The following is a 21985-nucleotide window of genomic DNA, read 5'->3' as shown; positions in this document are numbered from 1 at the left end:
AATGGATGCTTTAGTTATCTTGACGTGCAATTTTGTGATGACCCCATGCCAAAAAGGATTGCCCTCTGGGGATTTATTTATTTATTTATTATCTAGTTTGTCAACTGTGTGCAAAATAACAGGTGTATGTATAAACATGGGCATGGACACAGGAAATGGGTACAAATAAATGGGGACAATAGGACAGGGATGGCAGTCACTCTGGTGTGCTTATGCACGCCCCCTACAGACTTCTTAGGAAAGGGGTGAGATCCACGCTAGACCATTTAAGCTTAAAGTAATGGGGTTTTGAAGATGTAGCAACAGTCAGGTAATACATTCCAGGCATTGACCATTCTGTTTCTAAGTTGTATTTTCTGCAATCAAGTTTGGAACGGTTTACCCTGAGTGTGTACCTCTTGTTTGCCCGTGAATTATTGCGGTTGAAGCTGAATTAGTCATTGACAGGTAGGACATTGTGGCAGATAATAGTGTCCTACGCTTAGGTCAGACCTTAATCAGCATAGTTCTAGGTTCTTCAAGCCCAAAATTTCAAGCTTGGTGGCACAAGGTATTCTATTGCGAGCAGAGGAGTGGAGGACTCTTCTCATGAAATACCTCTGGCCTCGCTTGATTGTATTAATCTGTGATAACAGTGATGTGCAGTCAGGGGAGGCAGGGGAGGCAGAGCCTCACCGCTCTCATCATGAAAATTAAAAAAAATTACTCCGGGAAGCCGTGAAAGTGGCTGGGAGAGGCGCGCGGCTTGGTTTAGCCTCCCTGAACATCTCAGCAGCAGCCTCAAGTGTGCTGATCTTGCCATTTTTTGCATCGGGCGAGCCCGGGATCCTTGCAAGGGGAATGGGACCACGTGTGCAGGTGGCTCCTCAATGCCAGCCTCAGATCAGCGCAGCCGCGGTCCCCTTTATGTTGGCTTAGGAAGGAGGGGAATGGGACCACGTGTGCAGGGGAAGGGGATCGCGGCTGTGCTAATCTGAGGCTGTGCGCTGCTGAGGAGCTGCCTGCACATGTGGTCCCATTCTCCTTGCAAGGATCCCGGGCTCGCCCGATGCAAAAAATGTCAAGGTAACATCATCAGTGCTAGAAGGGGGGGGGAGGAGGAGAAAGGAGAAGTTTCTCTTCTCCAAAATGTCTTCTCAGTGGAGCTGCTGCAGCCTGTCTGTCTCTTTCTGACATTTCTGAGAAGAGAAACTTCTCCGTTTGGACTGCGCCCGTGCGATCGGAGCAACCACGCGGTTTGATGATGTCACCAGCCTCACCAGTCATAAACCTCACCACACGTCACTGGATATACAGTGTGGATTCCAGGCAGATGAGCTGTATTCGAGAATTGGCCTGGCAAAGGTTTTGTATGCCCTAATTCGCAGTACAATGTTACCGGAGAAGAAGCTTCACAAAATTAGGTTAACAACTTTTAACGCCTTTTTGGCAATGCTGTTACAGTCAGCTCAATGGGGTTTTATGTTTGTTTCCGAATGTGATCTATTATTATAAGGTATAAAATGTTATTGCATGGTTATCAGCCACCCACTCTGAATCATAGATTTTGAATATACTTCATTCTTGATTAAAGAGATATCTCTGTAGAGGGTACAATGTTCATTTAGTATCTAGATTACTTTCCATGGCGAAGGGTGGAGTCGTGACCATTTTGATGAAGGGGGTTGGACTAGAAGACCTCCAAAGTCCCTTCCAACTCTGTATTCCTATTCTATTGATCAGGACTTCAGCATCAGAAGATTATCACCACGCACAAAAAGAAACCTTATGATCTATCCCAGAGGTTCTAAACCTGTGGTCCACAGATCCCTGAGTGCTGTGATGCCATCACAGGGAGGTCCGTGAACACTTGAAGACGTTTCTGCCCAACCTATCATTTCTGTAAAGTAATTCTCTAAAATAATGGATATTTGGAGCATCACTCCCAATGGTGAAATTCAAATTTTTTTATTGCTAGTTTTCTGGGTGCAGTTTGGTGGATGTGGCAGGGAAAGGATACTGCAAAATCCCCATTCCCACCCCACTCTTGGAGGAAAGATATTGCAAAATCTCCATCCCCCCCCCCCACTCCAGGGGGAAGGATATTACAAAATCTCCATTCCCATCCCACTCCAGGGAGAAGGATACTGCAAAATCCCCATTCCCTCCCCACGCCTGGAGAAAAGATATTGCAAAATCTCCATTCCCACCCCACTCCAGGTTAAGAATACTACAAAATCTCCATTCCCATCCCACTCCAGGGAGAAGGATACGGCAAAATCCACACTCTCCTACCACTCCAGGGAGAAGGATGCAGCAATATCCCTATTCCCATCCCACTCCAGGGACAGGACACTGCAAAATCTCCATTCCCATCCCACTCTAGGGAGAAGGATACTGAAAAATCTCCATTCCCATCCCACTCCAGGGGAAGGATAGTGCAAAATCCCCATTCCCATCCCACTCCAGGGGAAGGATACTGCAAAATCTCCATTCCCATCCCACTCCAGGGAGAAGGATACTGCAAAATCTCCATTCCCATCCCACTCCAGGGGAAGGACATTGCAAAATCTCCATTCCCATCCCACACCAGGGAGAAGGATACTGCAAAATCTCCATTCCCATCCCACTCCAGGGGAAGGATACTGCAAAATCCCCATTCCCATCCCACTCCAAGGGAAGGTTACTGCAAAATCTCCATTCCCATACCACTCCAGGGGAAGGATACTGCAAAATCCCCATTCCCTTCCCACTCCAGGGGAAGGACACTGCAAAATCTTCATTCTCATCCCACTCCAGGGGAAGGATACTGCAAAATCCCCATTCTCTTCCCACTCCAGGGGAAGGACACTGCAAAATCCTCATTCCCATCCCACTCCAGGGGAAGGACATTGCAAAATCTACATTTCCATCCCACTCCAGGGAGAAGAATACTGCAAAATCTCCATTCCCATCCCACTCCAGGGAGAAGGATACTGCAAAATCTCCATTCCCATCCCACTCCAGGGAGAAGGAAACTGCAAAATTTCTATTCCCATCCCACTCTAGGGAGAAGGATACTGAAAACTCTCCATTCCCATCCCACTCCAGGGCGAAGGATACTGCAAAATTTCCATTCCTTTCCCACTCCAGGGGGAAAGATACTGCAAAATCTCCATTCCCATCCCACTCCAGGGAGAAGCATACTGAAAAATATCCATTCCCATCCCACTCCAGGGCGAAGGATACTGCAAAATCTCCATTCCTTTCCCACTCCAGGGGGAAAGATACTGCAAAATCTCCATTCTCATCCCACTCCTGAGGGAAAGATACTGCAAAATTTCCATTCCCACCCTACTCCAGGGAGAAGGATACTGCAAAATCCCCATTCCCTTCCCACTCCAGGGGAAGGATACTGCAAAATCCCCATTCCCATCCCACTCCAGGGGAAGGATACTGCAAAATCCCCATTCCCATCCCACTCCAGGGGGAAAGATACTGCAAAATCTCCATTCCCATCCCACTCCAGGGAGAAGCATACTGCAAAATCCCCATTCCCATCCCACTCCAGGGGAAGGATAGTGCAAAATCCCCATTCCCATCCCACTCCAGGGGAAGGATACTGCAAAATCTCCATTCCCATCCCACTCCAGGGAGAAGGATACTGCAAAATCTCCATTCCCATCCCACTCCAGGGGAAGGACATTGCAAAATCTCCATTCCCATCCCACACCAGGGAGAAGGATACTGCAAAATCTCCATTCCCATCCCACTCCAGGGGAAGGATACTGCAAAATCCCCATTCCCATCCCACTCCAAGGGAAGGTTACTGCAAAATCTCCATTCCCATACCACTCCAGGGGAAGGATACTGCAAAATCCCCATTCCCTTCCCACTCCAGGGGAAGGACACTGCAAAATCTTCATTCTCATCCCACTCCAGGGGAAGGATACTGCAAAATCCCCATTCTCTTCCCACTCCAGGGGAAGGACACTGCAAAATCCTCATTCCCATCCCACTCCAGGGGAAGGACATTGCAAAATCTACATTTCCATCCCACTCCAGGGAGAAGAATACTGCAAAATCTCCATTCCCATCCCACTCCAGGGAGAAGGATACTGCAAAATCTCCATTCCCATCCCACTCCAGGGAGAAGGAAACTGCAAAATTTCTATTCCCATCCCACTCTAGGGAGAAGGATACTGAAAACTCTCCATTCCCATCCCACTCCAGGGCGAAGGATACTGCAAAATTTCCATTCCTTTCCCACTCCAGGGGGAAAGATACTGCAAAATCTCCATTCCCATCCCACTCCAGGGAGAAGCATACTGAAAAATATCCATTCCCACCCTACTCCAGGGCGAAGGATACTGCAAAATCTCCATTCCTTTCCCACTCCAGGGGGAAAGATACTGCAAAATCTCCATTCTCATCCCACTCCTGAGGGAAAGATACTGCAAAATCTCCATTCCCACCCTACTCCAGGGAGAAGGATACTGCAAAATCCCCATTCCCTTCCCACTCCAGGGGAAGGATACTGCAAAATCCCCATTCCCATCCCACTCCAGGGGAAGGATCTTAAAGTCTTCTACTATGGTGGGAATAGGATCTGGAACCCACCACTGATGTGGGGGGGGGGGTCGTGTGTGCATGCATGGGGGGTGAGGTGCACCTGGGGGGCCACATGTGCATTGCATTATAGGTGCAGGGGCACCTATAAAAAGCTTAGTCATCACTGATCTAGCCCATCAATTCAAAGATACAATATTATGTAAGTAAAAATGTATGTGGAAGATAAATTTGCTTTTTCCACATCCGCTATGAAGATTGAGGGTCAATGATAATTTCAGACCTGTGGAGAGGTTAGGTTTATCATAATGAATTGACACTGTATCCTCAGTGTCAGGGTTCCAAGTAACATCTGCCAAGGAAAGAAGACTCGGAGGCTTGAGGTTCCTCAAAGTTCCATTTTATTAGAGAAGTCCTATTGGCACATCTGGGAAAACCTGAATCTGAACGTTTCCAAGTTGTCCCCACCCAAACAAAAGTCCAAGACCCTACCAAGGCACCCACATGTCCATCACATAAGGACCATCCAAACAGGCACCATCCAAAACTGGAGATGCCTCCCAGTCCCCTCATCGCAACTGCAGGGCAAGTTGGGTTTGACCACTGAGCCTCGCCTACCCAGCTGGTCCTTAGGGCAGAGAACCAGTTCTTATGTTATTTGAATCCCACCACTGACTAAGATTCCAAGATCCCACTCACAGTTATTGCTATTAAGCCTGGTTTCACCCAGCGTTCAAAGTGACGTTGAAGACTTAATAATATATAGATGTCTCCACTTCTTGGAATCTTGGAATTTGGTCCACAAAAAAAGCAGGCCTCATTCATGCTGATTCAAAATCATCTCTTCTGAGCAGAATCTCATGGGAACTGAGAAATATCTTTAGAGATGGCATCTCAACTTTCTGAAGAACATTAAGTGCAGACATTGAAAGTTTTACACACACTCTCTTTGCAGTGGGAGAGGAATTGGAATTAGACAAACTATGAAAGAGTTACAAAGTTTGTCCTTGTTGGGTTGCTTCCAAGGGAACCCCCTAACTTGGGATGGCACTTGAGGTTTGATTCAAATGATGTCATCCTTGAATATATTCTTCATGGATACTCATGAGAAATTAAAAGCAAGTATCCTTCGGGACTGGATCCTGAGTTTCTACAGAGAACAAGTAAATAAACTTTCTATGATGCAAACTGCTGCATTTTCTTCGGGTGTTGAGGGAAATGTTTTTCAAGAAGTCTACCACCTTTGTCCAGCATACGATGCAGTATTTTATATGGTTCTTCAAAACACTGACTTGTTGAATGGATAGAGGAAATGGAGTGAAAGGCACTTGGAGAAGACAAGGTCATGAAAGAAGAACAAGCCAAGGTAAATCTATAGAGATCCCTGGATCCACCTTTTATAGAATGGGAGCATGAGAATTTCACTGCAAAAGATACTATGTCATCCTAACATATACATATGACATCCACCTCCCATATAGAAAGAAGAATCTGGAACATAGAACATAGAATAACAGAGTTGGAATAACAGAATCAGGGTAATGATTTAAGAGCTGACCCGCTGCTACAAGGATGTAATGCTAGAAATGAGTCAGCAAGGTTTTTGGGCTGATATCATTTTAAGAGCCTGTAAAAGAATAAGCCCAGTTGGGGCATCTCTCTCTCTCTCTCTCTCTCTCTCTCTCTCTCTCTCTCTTCCTCCCTCCCTCCCTCCCTCCCTCTCTCCTTCCATGCTGTAATTGCTGATTGCTGTTATGCTTGAGGTCTGACTAAAGTACGTACATGTATATATTCTTTGTAGATAAACCACTACTTAAAATACAAACCTCTGTTTACTGTATTTGCTCCTGGGTTTTTCTCACATAGTCACACTGTGTGCACTCTGACAGAAGAGAGGTCTTCTAATCTAGCCCCCCGCCCAAGCAGGAGACTTTATACCATTTAAGACAAATGGTTGTCTGATTTCTTTTTGAAAGCCTCAAGTGTGAAGCAACCCCAACTTCTGAAGGCAAGCTATTCCTTATGTTTTTCTATTTCGGTAGACCTTCATGTACTCATATCTCCATTGTCTAAATTATCTTATTAACGTTCATTCCTAGGGATCCAGGCAAACCATCTCCGAAGAGAAAAAAATGTTGCAGAGAATTAAGTTTTGATTATTTCATAACTAGATTACCACGTCCCAAAATGTTTAAGAATCCAGAAATGGCCACCGGTTTTCCAAAGGTGGCAAACATCAGACATCAGGCTAAATCTAATCATGGCCCTTTAGTTGTGGCTTTGAAGCATTGTGGGATTCCAGGGATGGGATTTTAGAAATCATAACAGATTTTCCAATGTTCCTATTCAAAGGCTTCATTTAATTGCCATAGTTCAAGAAGACATTTACTGTGAACAGTTTTAGTTAACATGATGTGAAAATCCAACCTTGTGTTCCATTCCACACTGCCTTCACAGTAGTCGTGTATGAAACAAAAATATTCTTAGGAATAGAGAATACATTTTGACACAAAGGTAAATACATAAATCCCGATTCAAGCAAGATTTCAACTGTCCTCTTTTTTGTAGCAGGAGGGGAACATGAATTTGAACAACTGTACCAGAGCGACTGAATTTATTCTGGTTGGTTTGCCAAGAGTTTGGGAAATGGAAAGTGTGATGTACGCTGGTATCTTTCTGCTCTACCTCCTGTGTCTGATGGGCAACGGGCTCATCATAGTGATGGTCATTTTGGACCACCATCTCCAGAAGCCCATGTATTTCTTCCTTAGCAACCTTTCTTGCATTGACATTGGACATACTACAGCCTTTATTCCTAAACTGCTGGTCAACTATCTCTCTGCAAAGAATTCCATCTGTTTCTACTGCTGTGTAATGCAGCTGTTCTTTTACTTCTTCTTCGGCATGACAGAATTTTTCATCATCACCTTGATATCCTTGGACCGATATTTAGCCATCTGCCATCCTTTGAGATATTCCACCATCATGACTTCTGGTGTTTGCTTTAAGCTAGCCATGGCAGCCTGGTTTGGTGGCTTTTTCTCCATCCTTTATCAGGAGATATTGACTGCCAACTTGCCCTACTGCATGTCCAATGTTATCAATCATTTCTATTGTGATGAGGGACCTTTGTTGAAGATTTCCGGGGGAGACACACATGTGATTGAAGTACTTGGATTCCTACTGACGGTGGTCGTGATTATGTCTTCCCTGCTTTTCACTCTCGTTTCTTACCTCTTCATCATTTTCACCATTCTCCGAATGCCTTCGAACACCAGACAGCAGAGAGCTTTCTCTACCTGTGCTTCTCACCTGGTTGTGGTCAGCATTTTGTACGGGTCCGTCTTTTTTGTCTATTTAAGACCTAATGTCAAGGACTCTTCTTTTAGTATGACGAAGCCTGTCTCCATACTGTACACCATGGTTGCCCCAGCGCTGAATCCTTTCATTTACACCATTAGGAACAATGAAGTCAAGGAGGCAGTAAGGAAACTTTTGGAAAGAAAGACTTGAGATCCCCCACATCTCATAGCATAAGCTTTTGTTGAGAAGTGATGCAAGATGACTTTGTTGTCCTATGGGAAGCAAGAAGGTGTTGAACTTTTGGATCATCTTCAACGCTATTGTGGAGGCATCCTGTAACAAACCTACCTTAACAAAGATGGGAAAGGCAGTGTGTAACCTGGCAAGTTTGCCAATGGATGCTTTTGTTATCTTAACGTGCAATTTTGGGATGACCCCATGCCAAAATGATTGTTGGGAAGCTTCTGTGGTCTAGCACTGCCTTGGCAACTTTAAGACTTGTGGTCCTCAACTCCCAGAGTTTCTCAGTCAGCATGGGAGTTGAAGTCCACAATTCTTATGATTCATGACAATGTATCTTTTATTTTATGTACACTGAGAGCATATGCACCAAAGACAAATTCCTTGTGTGTCCAATCACACTTGGCCAATAAAGAATTCTATTCTATTCTATTCTATTCTATTCTATTCTATTCTATTCTATTCTATTCTATTCTATCCTATCCTATCCTATCCTATCCTATCCTATCCTATCCTATCCTATCCTATCCTATCATATCCTATTCTATTCCATTCACTCTACTCTACTCTACCCTACTCTACTCTATTCTATTCTTAAAGTTGCCAATGTTGGAGCCCCCTTGATGTCAGGCATAACATTTGTAACCTATTTCATGGTCGTTAGTCACCTACCTGGAATCATTGATTTTAAATATAGTTCATTCACACACACACACACACACACACACACACACACACACACACTCCATCTTCAATTGAACAGGGTGTCATCTGGGTACAAGTATCTTTTTATCATAACAATCAAAGTTTTCAACAATATTCATTATATTAACATGGATTCTGTATTAAACATATATTAAACATAATCATTACATTTTCCCTCGCTTACCATATCTTCTTTATTTCACTGATCTTTTCCTTTTCTTTCCCTGTTTCCAACTTCCGTTTTTATTATCTAACCATTGATAAAATAATTTCCATGTCGTATAGTATTCAGTTTGTTCTTTCTCCTTGATTGCAAGCGTTAGTCTATTCATTTCTGCACATTGTAATATTTTCCTAACCGCATTCTCATCTGCAGGGATCTCTTTGCTTTTCCAATTTGATGCAAATATACAATTCTAGCTGCGTTTAATATATGAATAATTAAATATGCGTTCCCCTCACTAAAATATAGCTTATTCTTGATGATACGAATACCTCAATAAGTCTACCTTAATAAAGATGGAGAAAAACAGAGGGTAAACTGGTAGGTTACAAATGACTATGGACAATCTATTGGGGGGGGGGGAGTGTCATCCAGGTCATGGTTGTCCCAAAGATGCTTTTTGAAGGGGCATTTGTGTCTTTTTCCTTCAATACATTCTTCAGCTTTGGGTTGAAAAGCAAAACGTCTTCAAAGAAAAATTTTGTTTTCTTAATGTACAACTGTGTGATGATCACAGGATAAATGGATTGATGGGAAGCTACTGTGATTTATTTATTATTTAGTGTAGGATGAGAACACAACAAAAGAGAGGTAAACATGTACCCACAATCCATGTAATTATATAGAAAACAACTAAGTGGTTACGGCAATGGCCTCATAACTGGATGTCCATTTCAGCTATCCAGGAGATCCCCTGGGTTTGTTTGTTTGTTTGTTTGTTTGTTTGTTTGTTTGTTTGTTTGGATTTATATGCCGCCCTTGTCCAAAAGGACTCAGGGCGGCGTACAACATTCAAAAACATACATCCCAAAAGTTTTTTTAAAAATTAAATCCATATCCAAAAAAACAAACTGAATTTAAAAGACAATACATTTAAAATAAGTTAAAAACCACAGCCACTCAGTCTTGGAGGGATTGAGTTTGAGCCTGTTCCTCCCCATCCAGATCTGCACAGCCTCCAGGCATTGGGACATCACGTCGAGGGCATCGTTTGGGTGGTTTGGGGTAGAGATGAAAAGTTGGGTATCATCAGCATATTGATGATATCGTATCCCAAAACCACGGATGATCTCGCCCAGCATTTTCATGTATATGTTGAACAAGAGGGGTGAGAGAACCGACCCCTGGGGCACCCCACAAGTGACGCGCCTGGGGGTCGATCTCTGCCCTCCAGTCAACACAAACTGCGACCGATCCAACAGGTAGGAGGAGAACCACCGTACGGTGCCCCCCACTCCCAACCCCCCGAGTCGTCGCAGTAGGATACCATGGTCGATGGTATCGAAAGCCGCCGAGAGGTCTAATAGGACCAGGACAGAGGAACAGCCCCTGTCCCGGGCCCGCCAGAGATCATTGACCAACGCGACCAATGCCGTCTCCGTGCTGTACCCGGGCTTGAAACCCGACTGAAACGGATCTAGGTAGACAGCTTCATCCAGGTACTGGGGAAGCTGACGTGCTACCACACTCTCGACAACCTTTGCTACAAAGCGAAGGTTGGAGACCAGACGATAGTTGGCTAAAGAAGCTGGGTCCAGGGAAGGCTTCTTAAGGAGGGGCCTCACCACCGCCTCCTTCAAGGCAGTGGGAAAGAACCCCTCTCTCAATGAAGCGTTGGTAATCACCTGGAGCCAGCCTCGTGTCTCCTCTCGGGAAGCCGAAACTTACCAAGAGTGACACGGGTCCAGCACACAAGTGGCCGCACTGAGTCTCCCCATAATCCTGTCCATGCCTTCGGGGTCACAGGGTCAAACCCATCCCAGATTGTCTCCTCAAGATTTATATTCTTAATCTGTATAATCCAGAAAACAGGATTTGAAATATATATCAAAAAAGGAGAAAAAATAAACGAAAATGGTGTGTGTGGGGGGGTTCTGATTAGTGTACAAAGCTCTGATTCCCAAGAAAGAAGGATTTGAAAAGAGGAGTTATCTAACTTGTTGGGAGGACCCCAGGTTGAGGAAGGTAATGGAAATCTAAAGACGAGAAGAGGAAGAAGGCACCCATCAGATCTAACAGTTTATGAAGGTATGATCGCAAAAAAGGATGCAGGCAGAAGCTTTGTCCTAACAAGGATATGCAGTCATGCCCCTTCAATTCCAATGAACTGCTCTCACAACATGGCTGAAACCTATGGTGCAGTGGTGAAGTTCACATTTCTTTACTACCGGTTCTGTGGGCGTGGCTTGGTGGTGGGGTCCTGTGACTGAGTGGGTGTGGCCAATGTGATGTCACTCAGGGCCACACCCACTCAGTCACATGCCCCTACCACCACCAAGCCATGCGCACAGAACCCTGCTGCTCCCTTTATGGTCGTCCCCCCTGGGACTATCATAAAGGGACAGGCGCTGATGTGAACAGAGGAAGAAGCATTCGGATTGGGTGGGCAGGTTGAGCAGCCAGAAGAGGTGAGCGGTGACAGGGAGACCAGGCGGGCATGGGCGGGGCCACCTGGGATTTTCGCCACCGGTTTGGAGTTACTCATGCCAATCGTCCCTGCTAGTTCAGGCGAGGATTATACCCCTGCTATGGAGTTAACTATATTAGTCTCCTCCCCCCCTTTTTACCTCAAAAAGTTCTGGAACCTTTCAATATGGCAGAAGTTTAAGCTGTTCTTCTACCGTGAGTGACAGAGACAATTGAATAGATCAGTGATTCTGAAACTTTTCTTCACTGCGAACCCCTTTGAAATACTTTTTGTGCCATGGACCAGAGCTATGGACCACCAAGACTTAAGATGTAAATCATAAGACATCTTCAAGTCTTCACGGACCTCCCTGTGATGGCATCTCAGTGCTCAGTGATCTGTGGACCACAGGTTGAGAACCTCTGGGATAGATCATAAGGTTTCTTTTTGTGCATGGTGATAATCTTCTGATGCTGAAGTCCTGATCAATAGAATAGAATAACAGAGTTGGAAGGGACCTTGAAGGTCTTCTACTCCAACTCCCTGCTTAGCAGGAAACTCTACACCACTTCAGACAAATGGATATCCAACATCTTCTTAAAAACATCCAGTGTTGGAGCATTCACAACTTCGGGAGGTAAGTTGTTCCACTGATTAATTGTTACTTAATGAGCAGTGCTAATTAGGCTCATCTCTTGAACATTGGCAATAAGAAAAAAAAGTCCTAGTCTTATATACCAAGCTTTTTTCTCTAACTAAGGTGAACATCATTCAATAAAATATAATTTGAAAAAAACAGGCTGTGATCTCGTCATCAAAATGGTCACGACTCCACCCTTCGCCATGTTAAGTAATCCAGATACTAAATGAATATTGTAGCCTCTACAGAGATATCCCTTTAATCAAAATGAAGTATATTCAAAATCTGTGATTCACAGGGGGTGGCTGATGACCATGCAATAACATTTTATGCTTTACAGGAATAGATCACAAACAAAACAAACATAAAGCCCCCTAAAGCTCACTGTAACAGCATTGCCAAAAAGGCGTTAACAGTTGTTAACCTAATTTTGTGAAGCTTCTTCTCCCGTAACATTGTACTGCAAATTAGGGCATACAAAACCTTTGCCAGGCCAATTCTCGAATACAGCTCATCTGCCTGGAATCCACACTGTATATCACAGATTAATACAGTCGAGCGAGGCCAGAGGTATTTCATGAGTCCTCCACTCCTCTGCTCACAATAGAATACCTTGTGCCACCAAGCTTGAAATTTTGGGCTTGGAGAACCTAGAACTATGCTGATTAAGGTCTGACCTAAGCGTAGGACACTATTATCTGCCACAATGTCCTACCTGTCAATGACTAATTCAGCTTCAACCGCAATAATTCACGGGCAAACAAGAGGTACACACTCAGGGTAAACCGCTCCAAACTTGATTGCAGAAAATACAACTTTAGAAACAGAATGGTCAATGCCTGGAATGTATTACCTGACTGTTGTTACATCCTCAAAACCCCATTACTTTAAGCTTAAACGGTCTAGCGTGGATCTCACCCCTTTCCTAAGAAGTCTATAGGGGGCGTGCATAAGCACACCAGAGTGACTGTCATCCCTGTCCTATTGTCCCCATTTGTTTGTCCCCATTTCCTGTGTCACGCCCATGCTTATAGATATGTTATCTCGCACACAGTTGAAAAACTAAATAATAAGTAAATAAATCAATCATAGAGGGCAGAACAAGAAACAATAGATGGAACCTGATCAAGGAGAGAAGTAACCTGGAACTAAGGAGATACGTCCCAAAAGTGAGGACAATTAACCAGAAGTTGCCTTCAGAGGTTGTGGGTCCTTCATCACTGGAGGTTTTTTAAGAAGAGACTGAACAGCCACTTGTCTGAAATGGTATAGGGTATCCTGCTTGAGCAGGGGGCTGGACTAGAAGACCTCCGAGGCCTCTTCCAGCTCTTTCAATATCTGATTGATATTGTGCAAGATTACCCACAATGTGTGTTCACTGGTTCCTTAGAAAACCTACATGAAGCAACCCCAGGGGATCTCCTGGATAGCTGAAATGGACATCCAGTTATGAGGCCACTGACGTACCCCCTTAGATGTTTTCTATATCATTACATGGATTGTGGGTGTACATGTTTACCTCTCTTTTGTTGTGTTCTCATCCTACGCTAAATAATAAATAAATCACAGCAGCTTCCCATCAATCCTTTTATCCTGTGATTATCACACAGTTGAACATTAATTTTTTTTAAACAAGTTTTATTGGTTTTTACAAATTTTTTCAGGGAAAAAAAAGGGGTATAATAAATTTTGACAGCTACATCATGCGGGGGACAGCAGCCACCCCAAGTCTTGCAACTTTTACAGACAAGAATAAAAATACATCAACATTTGAATAGAAATTAGCAGTTTTACGTTTAACACTAAGTCATCAATATATTTCAATCATTTTTTTGTATCACTTCCGTAAAGGTACATTATAACAACAATTGCAATAATGTTTCAAGTCACTTTTGTGATCTGAGTCTTCTAGTTGTTGCATTCTCTCCCCCCCCCCCGTCCATTGGCAGAGCCTCAGCCCCTCCCTCCCTCCCTCGTCTCTTGTGTATCATCCCCCATTTCATCTAGGAGAGCACTATGTTTTTTAGTGAAAGCTGCCTCCACAACTGTGTTGATTCTAATTCTGCTGCCCTCCCAGAAAATCAACATGCCTTCTGGTAATAACCACCTAAACCAGACCCCTTTATTATATAATTTTTTTGCTAAAGAGGAATATTTCTTCCTCTTATCTCTTACCTTCTTTGGAATCTGTTTAAGAATGGTTATTTCTTTATCTTTATATTTTAGTGGTCCTCCCCTTTGAGCTCCTAGAACCTCATCTCTTGTAGTCTTTCTAAGAAATTTAACATGAACCTCCCTTGGAACATTGTGTGTTCTTGCATATGCTGAATTAATCCTATAAATCAAGTCTATATCCCACCACAGCTGTTGTTTATCTCTATTAATGTATTCTGCTAGTATTGTGGTCATAATCTCCGTAATATCTTCATTCTCAACTTCTGGCAAGTTTTGGAACCTAAGGAAAAAAACATCCTTTCACATTCCATTTTTATCATGTGGTTTTCAAATTCTAATTCCCCCTCTGGATTGTCTTAACCTCGTCCTTCATCTTGACCGCACCCTCCTCCAGTACATCTATTCTCCTCCAGTACATCTATTCTCTTCTTCACCTATTAAAGTTACTTTTTCAAGGGGCAAGTGGACTTTCTTTATTTTTTTCTCTGAAGATGTTTTGCTTCTCAACCCAAAAGCTGAAGAATGTCTTCAAGGAAAAAGACACAAATGCCCCTTCAAAAAGCATCTTTGGGACAACCATGACCTGGATGACACTCCCCCCCCCCCAATAGATTGTCCATAGTCATTTGTAACCTACCAGTTTATCCTCTGTTTTTCTCCATCTTTATTAAGGTAGACTTATTGAGGCATTCATATCATCAAGAATAAACTATATTTTAGTAAGGGGAATGCATATTTAATTATTCATATATTAACTGCAACTAGAATTGTATTTGCATAAAATTGGAAAAGCAAAGAGATCCCTGCAGATGAGAATGTGGTTAGGAAAACATTAAAATGTGCAGAAATGAATAGACCAATGATTGCAATCAAGGAGAAAGAACAAACTGAATACTATATTCTGGCTTAAATTTAGAGCTTTTCCACCTCTTGGGCATTTTTAATTGTTAATTTTAATTTTTAAATTTTAACTGTCATTGGGGTTTTAATTGTCTTAAAGTACTGTAATTTATTTATTTATTTTCCACCTCCTCCATATTATATTATATATTGTTGTGACTGTTGCTGTTGTACGTCGCCCCGAGTCCCTGGGGGAGAGGGGGCGACTAAGAAGTCAAATTAAATAAATAAATAAATATATGACATGGAAATTATTTTTATCAACGGTTAGATAATAAAAGCAGAAGTTAGAAACAGGGAAACAAAAGGAAAAGGTCAGTGAAATAAAGAAGATATGGCAAGAGAGGGAAATAAATGTAATGATTATATTTAATGTATATTTAATACAGAATCCATGTTAATATAATGAATATTGTTGCAAACTTTGATTGTTATGATACAAAGATACTTGTACCCAGATGACACACTGTTCAGTTGAAGATGGGATGTGTGTGTGTGTGTGTGTGTGTGTGTGTGTGTGTGTAGAATAGAGTAGAATAGAATAGAATAGAATAGAATAGAATAGAATAGAATAGAATAGAATTCTTTACTGGCCAAGTGTGATTGGACACACAAGAAATTTGTCTTTGGTTGAAATGCTCTCAATGTACATACAGTAAAAGAAAAGATACATTCATCATGAATCATAAGAATGGTGGACTTCAATTCCCATCAACTTCATGCTGACTGAAAAGCTCTGGGAGTTGAGGTCCACAAGTCTTAAAGTTGCCAAGGCAGTGCTAGACCACAGAAGCTTCCCAACAATCCTTTTTGGCATGGGATCATCACAAAATTGCACTTTAAGATAAGAAAACAAAAAACATCCATTAGCAAACCTGCCAGATTACACACTGCCTTCCCCGTCTTTGTTAAGGTAGGTTTGTTACAGGATACCTTCACAATAGCCTTGGAGATGGATTCCAAAGCTGTATGAGTAATTTTCACTTGTCAACAAATTCTATGCCAAGAGATTTGGGAGACCTGGAGTCTTCCTTTCTAAAACTTTCCTCACTGCCCCCTTGACTTCGTTGTTCCTAATGGTGTAAATGAAAGGATTTAGCACTGGGGCGACCATGGTGTACAGTATGGAGACTGACTTCAACCTACTGAAGGAAGAGTTCTTGACAGTAGGTCTTAAATAGACGAAAAACACGGACCCATACAAAATGCAGACCACAACCAGGTGAGAAGCACAGGTAGAGAAAGCTCTCTGCTGTCTGGAGTTTGAAGGCATTCGGAGAATGGTGGAAATGATGAAGAGATAAGAAACGAGAGTGAAAAGCAGGGAGGACATAATCACCACCACCGTCACTAGGAATCCGAGTACTTCGATGACTTGTATGTCTCCTCCTGCAATTTTCAGCACGGGTCCCACATCGCAGTAGAAATGGTTGATGATGTTGGACGTGCAGTAGGGTAGGTCCGCGATCATCACTATCTGATAAAGGATGGAGAAAAATCCTCCCAGCCAAGCCCCTATTGCTAGTTTAAGGCAGACCCCGGAAGTCATGATTGTGCCATACCTCAGGGGGTAGCAGATGGCCAGGTACCTGTCCAAGGATATCAAAGTCATGATAAAAAATTCCGTGACCCCAAAGAGGAAGTAGAAGTACAGCTGTGTTATGCAGCAGTAGAAACAGATGGAATTCTTCTCTGAGACATAATTGACCAGCAGTTTGGGAATAAAGGCTGTGGTGTGTCCAATGTCAATGCAAGAAAGGTTGCTAAGGAAGAAATACATGGGCTTCTGGAGATGGTGGTCCAAAATGACCATCACTATGATGAGCCCGTTGCCCATCAGACACAGGAGGTAGAGCAGAAAGATGCCTGCATGCATCACACTTTTCACTCGCCCTACACCTGGCAATCCAACCAAGATAAACTCTACCGCTCTCGTACAGTTGGTCAAATTCATGTTCTCCTATAAACAGAGAAAATGTGGAGGCTTCGCGGAGTCAGCCTTTAGCTACATTTCTAAACACCATTTTCATGTGTTACTATTGAGATTGCATCACACGATATATACTAGGATATTTAGCACGGCAAGGACACCTGCGCCATTGTCAAGACTTACTTTATTGGGATCCCAGGTCTTTCCTTTAAAACATTATCTATCCTTCTAGCTTTTGCATCTTCGGTCGATGGAAGATATTGACGGGCAAAATACCGAGTATGATGGAAGATGTTGAGAACATTAGGAGAACATTTGTAAGTGGAAACTCCTCTGGATACGCAACACAGATGTGTTGCTGAGAAAAAGAAAACGAAGAAGGGCGAATGGATAAGCGTGAACGTAAGATAGAACATTACGACATTCAACAAATAAGAAATGGGTTGAGATGTTGAAGAACAACAACAAAGAATGTCCCATCCAATCAACTATAAGATTCATGGTTGGTAGGCATCAAGATTGGTTGCAGTTTGTAGGCATCAACAGTTTGTAAATGAACATTTGGTAAATTCCTCTCTCCCTGGAGAATCTTGGTTGTGTCCTAAGCTACAGAAAGAACCCAAGTAATATATCTTCACATGTACATACCCAAGTATTCTTTGGAATAAGAAGACAAGCTCATTAACAGTGAGAGGTTGATCTCCATTTCAAGATGAGACAAGAAAAGCAGCAATAAACTATATTTCGAAAATAAATGTCCTTTTACAACTTCTCAATGGAAAGTCTAGATCCACAAACAGGAGAATCAAGTTTCAGTAGATTTCAAAGGAACATTTTATTGTCACATTCAAACAAATGATTTACCTAGTATTTCAAAGCCTTTTCTGCATATTACATCATAGGCCTGAATAGTTATGGAGTGATTTTTTTCATAGAAGCTTGGGATAGCATCTCCAGAGGAATCCCTACCCTTACCTTAATTTCCCAGGTGAATCCAGACATGATACTAGGAAGAAACTATTTTGAATCACTGTGGCATGATAGAGTTAGGATCAAATATTAACTTTTGTTCCACAATTTGTCATCTTCTGTGTATCATTACCTCTGTACAGTCTTTCAGGGACACTAAAAATGTTTTTTTTTTCTAAATTCCACATAATTTTCCTATCCTATGAAATGTTCTTTCTTTCCTATTTATCCTTTGTGATATTTGTGGTCACTCAGTGTCTAATACCAAGAAAGACAAACCGGGGGGGGGGGGAATAGAAAATGGTATTTAATCATTGGGAAATTCTTGGTTTGGTTTGGTTTGGTTTAGTTTGGTTTATTTGGATTTATATGCCGCCCTTCTCCAAAAGGACTCAGGGCGGCGTACAACATTAAAAAACACACATCCCAAAAGTTAAAAAAGATTAAATCCATATCCAAAAAACAACAACAACCCGAATTTTTAAAAAAACAATACATTTAAAATAAGTTAAAATTAAAATTAACAGGCCAGGCTGGCTTTCTGGAAAAGCCAACTTTTTAGGGCGCGTCGGAAGGACTGGAGATCAAGGATTATGCGTAGCTCCGGGGGGAGCTCATTCCAGAGGGAAGGCACTCCCATAGAGAAGGCTCTCCCCCTGGGGGTCACCAGCTGACACTGCCTGGCCGACGGCACCCTGAGGAGGCCAACTCTGTGGGATCGTACTGGATGGTGGGAGGCTACTGGTGGCAGTAGGTGGTCTCGCAGGTACCCTGGGCCTAAGCCATGGAGTGCTTTAAAGGTCATAATTAATACCTTGAATCGTACCCGGAAAACAACCGGCAACCAGTGCAGGCTGCCTAAAAGGGGTGTAACATGGGAGCACCTAGGTACCCCCATGACAACCAGTGTGGCCACATTCTGGACCAGCTGAAGCCTCCGGGTGCTCTTCAAGGGCAGCCCCATGTAGAGAGCATTTCAGTAGTCCAGGCGAGAAAGGACGAGGGCATGAGTGACTATGCACAGAGCATCCTGATCCAGGAACTGACATACCTGGTGAACCTGGTAAAAGGCCCCCTTGGTCACAGCCATCAGGTGTTCTAAACTAAGCCACGTATCCAGGAGGAACCCCAAATTGCGAGCCTTCTTTGAGGGGGCTAAAATTTCTCCCCCTATCGCCAAAGATGGAACAAGATGTACAAATCGGGATGACGGAAACCACAGCCACTCAGTCTTGGAGGGATTGAGCTTGAGCCTGTTCCTCCCCATCCAGATCCGCACAGCCTCCAGGCAGCAGGACATCATGTCGAGGGCATCATTTGGGTGGTTTGGGGTAGAGATGAAAAGTTGGGTATCATCAGCATATTGATGATACCATACCCCAAAACCACGGATGATCTCGCCCAGCGGTTTCATGTATATGTTGAACAGGAGGGGTGAGAGAACTGACTCCTGGGGCACCCCACAAGTGATGCGCCAGGGGGTCAATCTCTGCCCTCCAGTCAACGCAAACTGCGACCGATCCGACAGGTAGGAGAACCACCGTAAAACGGTGCCCCCCATTCCCAACCCCCTGAGTCGTCGCAGTAGGATACCATGGTTGATGGTATTGAAAGCCGCTGAGAGGTCTAATAGGACCAGGACAGAGGAGCAGCCCCTGTCCCGGGCCCGCCAGAGATCATCGACCAACATGACCAATGCCGTCTCCGTGCTGTACCCGGGCCTGAAACCCGACTGAAACGGATCCAGGTAGACAGCTTCATCCAGGTACTGGGGAAGCTGACATGCTACCACACTCTCGACAACCTTTGCTACAAAGCGAAGGTTGGAGACCGGACGATAGTTGGCTAAAGAAGCTGGATCCAGGGAAGGCTTCTTGAGGAGGGGCCTCACCACCGCCTCCTTGAAGGCGGTGGGAAAGAACCCCTCTCTCAATGAAGCATTGGTAATCGCCTGGAGCCAGCCTCGTGTCACCTCCCGGGAAGCCGAAACTAACCAAGAGGGACACGGGTCCAGCACACAAGTGGCAGCACTGAGTCTCCCCATAATCCTGTCCATGCCTTCGGGGGTCACAGGGTCAAACCCATCCCAGATTGTCTCCTCAAGATTCATCCCCGTCGGCTCGCCCAAATCTACCCAGTCAGAGTCCAAGCCTGTCTGGATCTGAGTGGTTTTATCCTGCAGATACTGAACAAATTCTTCAGCCCTACACTGCAAGGGGTCTTCCCCAGTTCCTTGGTTAAGTAAGGAGCAGGTCACCCTAAACAGGGCAGCTGGGCGGTTATCTGCAGACGCGATAAGAGCGGAAAAATATTGCCTTTTTAGCGCTTCTATCACCACTAAGTAGGATTTAATATGAATTCTTACTAGTGTTCGATCAGATTCGGACCAGCTGGCCCTCCAGCCACTCTCTAGGCATCTTTTCTGGAGTTTCATCTCCCGGAGCTCCTCGGTAAACCAGGGAGCCATCCGGGATCAACACCGGGTCAGAGGCCGAAAAAGGTACAACACGATCCAAAGCCCCAGCGGCAGCCCTATCCCAGGCTTCCACTAGGGCTTCGGTTGAGTTGTGAGCAAAGGATTCAGGAAAAGTCCCAAGCTCCATCAGGAACCTTTCACGGTCCATCAGGTGCCTGGGGCGGAACCATCTAGTCAGTTCCGCCTCCTTGCGGCGAGGGTTAGCGGTATGGAAGTCAAGCCTGATGAGGAAATGATCACACCATGACAAGGGTTGAATAGAAATATCCTCTAAATCTAGATCATTCATCCACTGCCCAGAGACAAAAATCAGGTCGAGCGTGTGTCCCCCATTATGGGTGGGGTCTTGAATTAACTGAGTTAGGTCCATAGCTGTCATGGAAGCCCTGAATTCCCGAGCTGACTCGGATGTCTTGCTAATGGAAGGCAGATTGAAATCCCACAGGACCATGAGCCTGGGTAAATCAACCGCCGATCCAGCTAATACATCCAGCAGCTCTGGCAGGGCCGATGAAACATAGCAGGGAGACAGGTATGTAACAAAAAGGCCCACCTGAGCTCCAAGACCCCACTTCACAAAGAGGGACTCACACCCGCCTATCTGAGGCACAGTGACCTCCTGAGGTCTGAGACTTTCCCTGATAACCACCCCCACCCCCCCGCCCCTGCCCTGGGCTCTCGGCTGGTGAAAGACCTGGCGTTAAGCGACACCAGCCTGAGACCAGGGTCCTGTAATCCTGAGCACCCGGGGGTGCGAGAAGGGCGATGAGGGTCGGAACGCACGATCGCTCTTAAACAGCAAACCCGCGTCCTCCGAACATCATTTGGCCCTCTGCCCCCACCATATCTGCCTCTCCCACAAACAGTAGAGATGGTGAACCCCCCCAATGGAATGGCTTAATCTCTCCCCCGGAATCCCAACCCTTCCTAGCCCTCCCAACCCGCGCCCATTAGTTTTTTACAGGTGTTTTTAAACCAAATTTTAAGTGGGGGGAGACAGGGGTTGATTCAGATGGCTCAGACAGGCTTGGGGGGGGGGAGTCTGCCCCACTTAAAATTTGGTTTAAAAACACCTGTAAAAAACGCTGAAGAAGTCTCTTCTTTGCATGCCACCTCTTGGGATCCCAAGATCCATCATTAAGGAAGCGTCTTGATAGGTCAGAAGGCCATCCCCAGGAAAGGGGGAGTTCCCGGAGGGAATAAAGTTCTGTCGCAGTATAGCATAGAAGAGAGTGTGGCATCAACAAAACGGGATGACATCATGGGGAGATGAAGCAAGGAGATGACATGTCCACGGGGGGGCAGCCGGCAGTGTTCAAGGGGGTAGCAGGAAGCTTATGTCCATCATAAAAATAGTCGATGTTGGGGACAATATGTAAGGGTAACGGACAGCTGTCCAAAATCGCAGCAGATGGTAGCTTGCAAGGTGGTGAAGCGGCCAGTGATGGTGGCAACGAGGACAGCGACGGCATCGGCAGCATCTCCAGCTT

The 21985-nt window shown here is 44.3% G+C and overlaps 2 protein-coding genes across 2 annotated transcripts; one reads left to right on the top strand and one right to left on the bottom strand.

Moving 5' to 3' along the window:
• Window positions 1–7185: 7185 nt before the first annotated feature.
• LOC309401253 (olfactory receptor 6X1-like) lies at window positions 7186–8040 on the top strand (the record flags this gene model as incomplete). Its single annotated transcript, XM_081970319.1, has 1 exon — window positions 7186–8040. The coding sequence occupies one exon, from the start codon at window positions 7186–7188 to the stop codon at window positions 8038–8040; it is 855 nt and encodes a 284-aa protein (XP_081826445.1).
• An 8077-nt stretch (window positions 8041–16117) lies between these two features.
• On the bottom strand, window positions 16118–17074 carry LOC309401252 (olfactory receptor 6X1-like; the record flags this gene model as incomplete). Its single annotated transcript, XM_081970318.1, has 1 exon — window positions 16118–17074. One exon carries the CDS (start codon window positions 17072–17074, stop codon window positions 16118–16120), a length of 957 nt encoding a protein of 318 aa, XP_081826444.1.
• Between the last annotated feature and the right edge of the window lie 4911 nt (window positions 17075–21985).

The sequence above is a fragment of the Natrix helvetica genome, assembly GCF_964273705.1.
Source record: "Natrix helvetica genome assembly, chromosome: Z".
Taxonomy (NCBI): domain Eukaryota; kingdom Metazoa; phylum Chordata; class Lepidosauria; order Squamata; family Natricidae; genus Natrix; species Natrix helvetica.
This window is presented reverse-complemented; position numbering and strand designations above follow the sequence as displayed.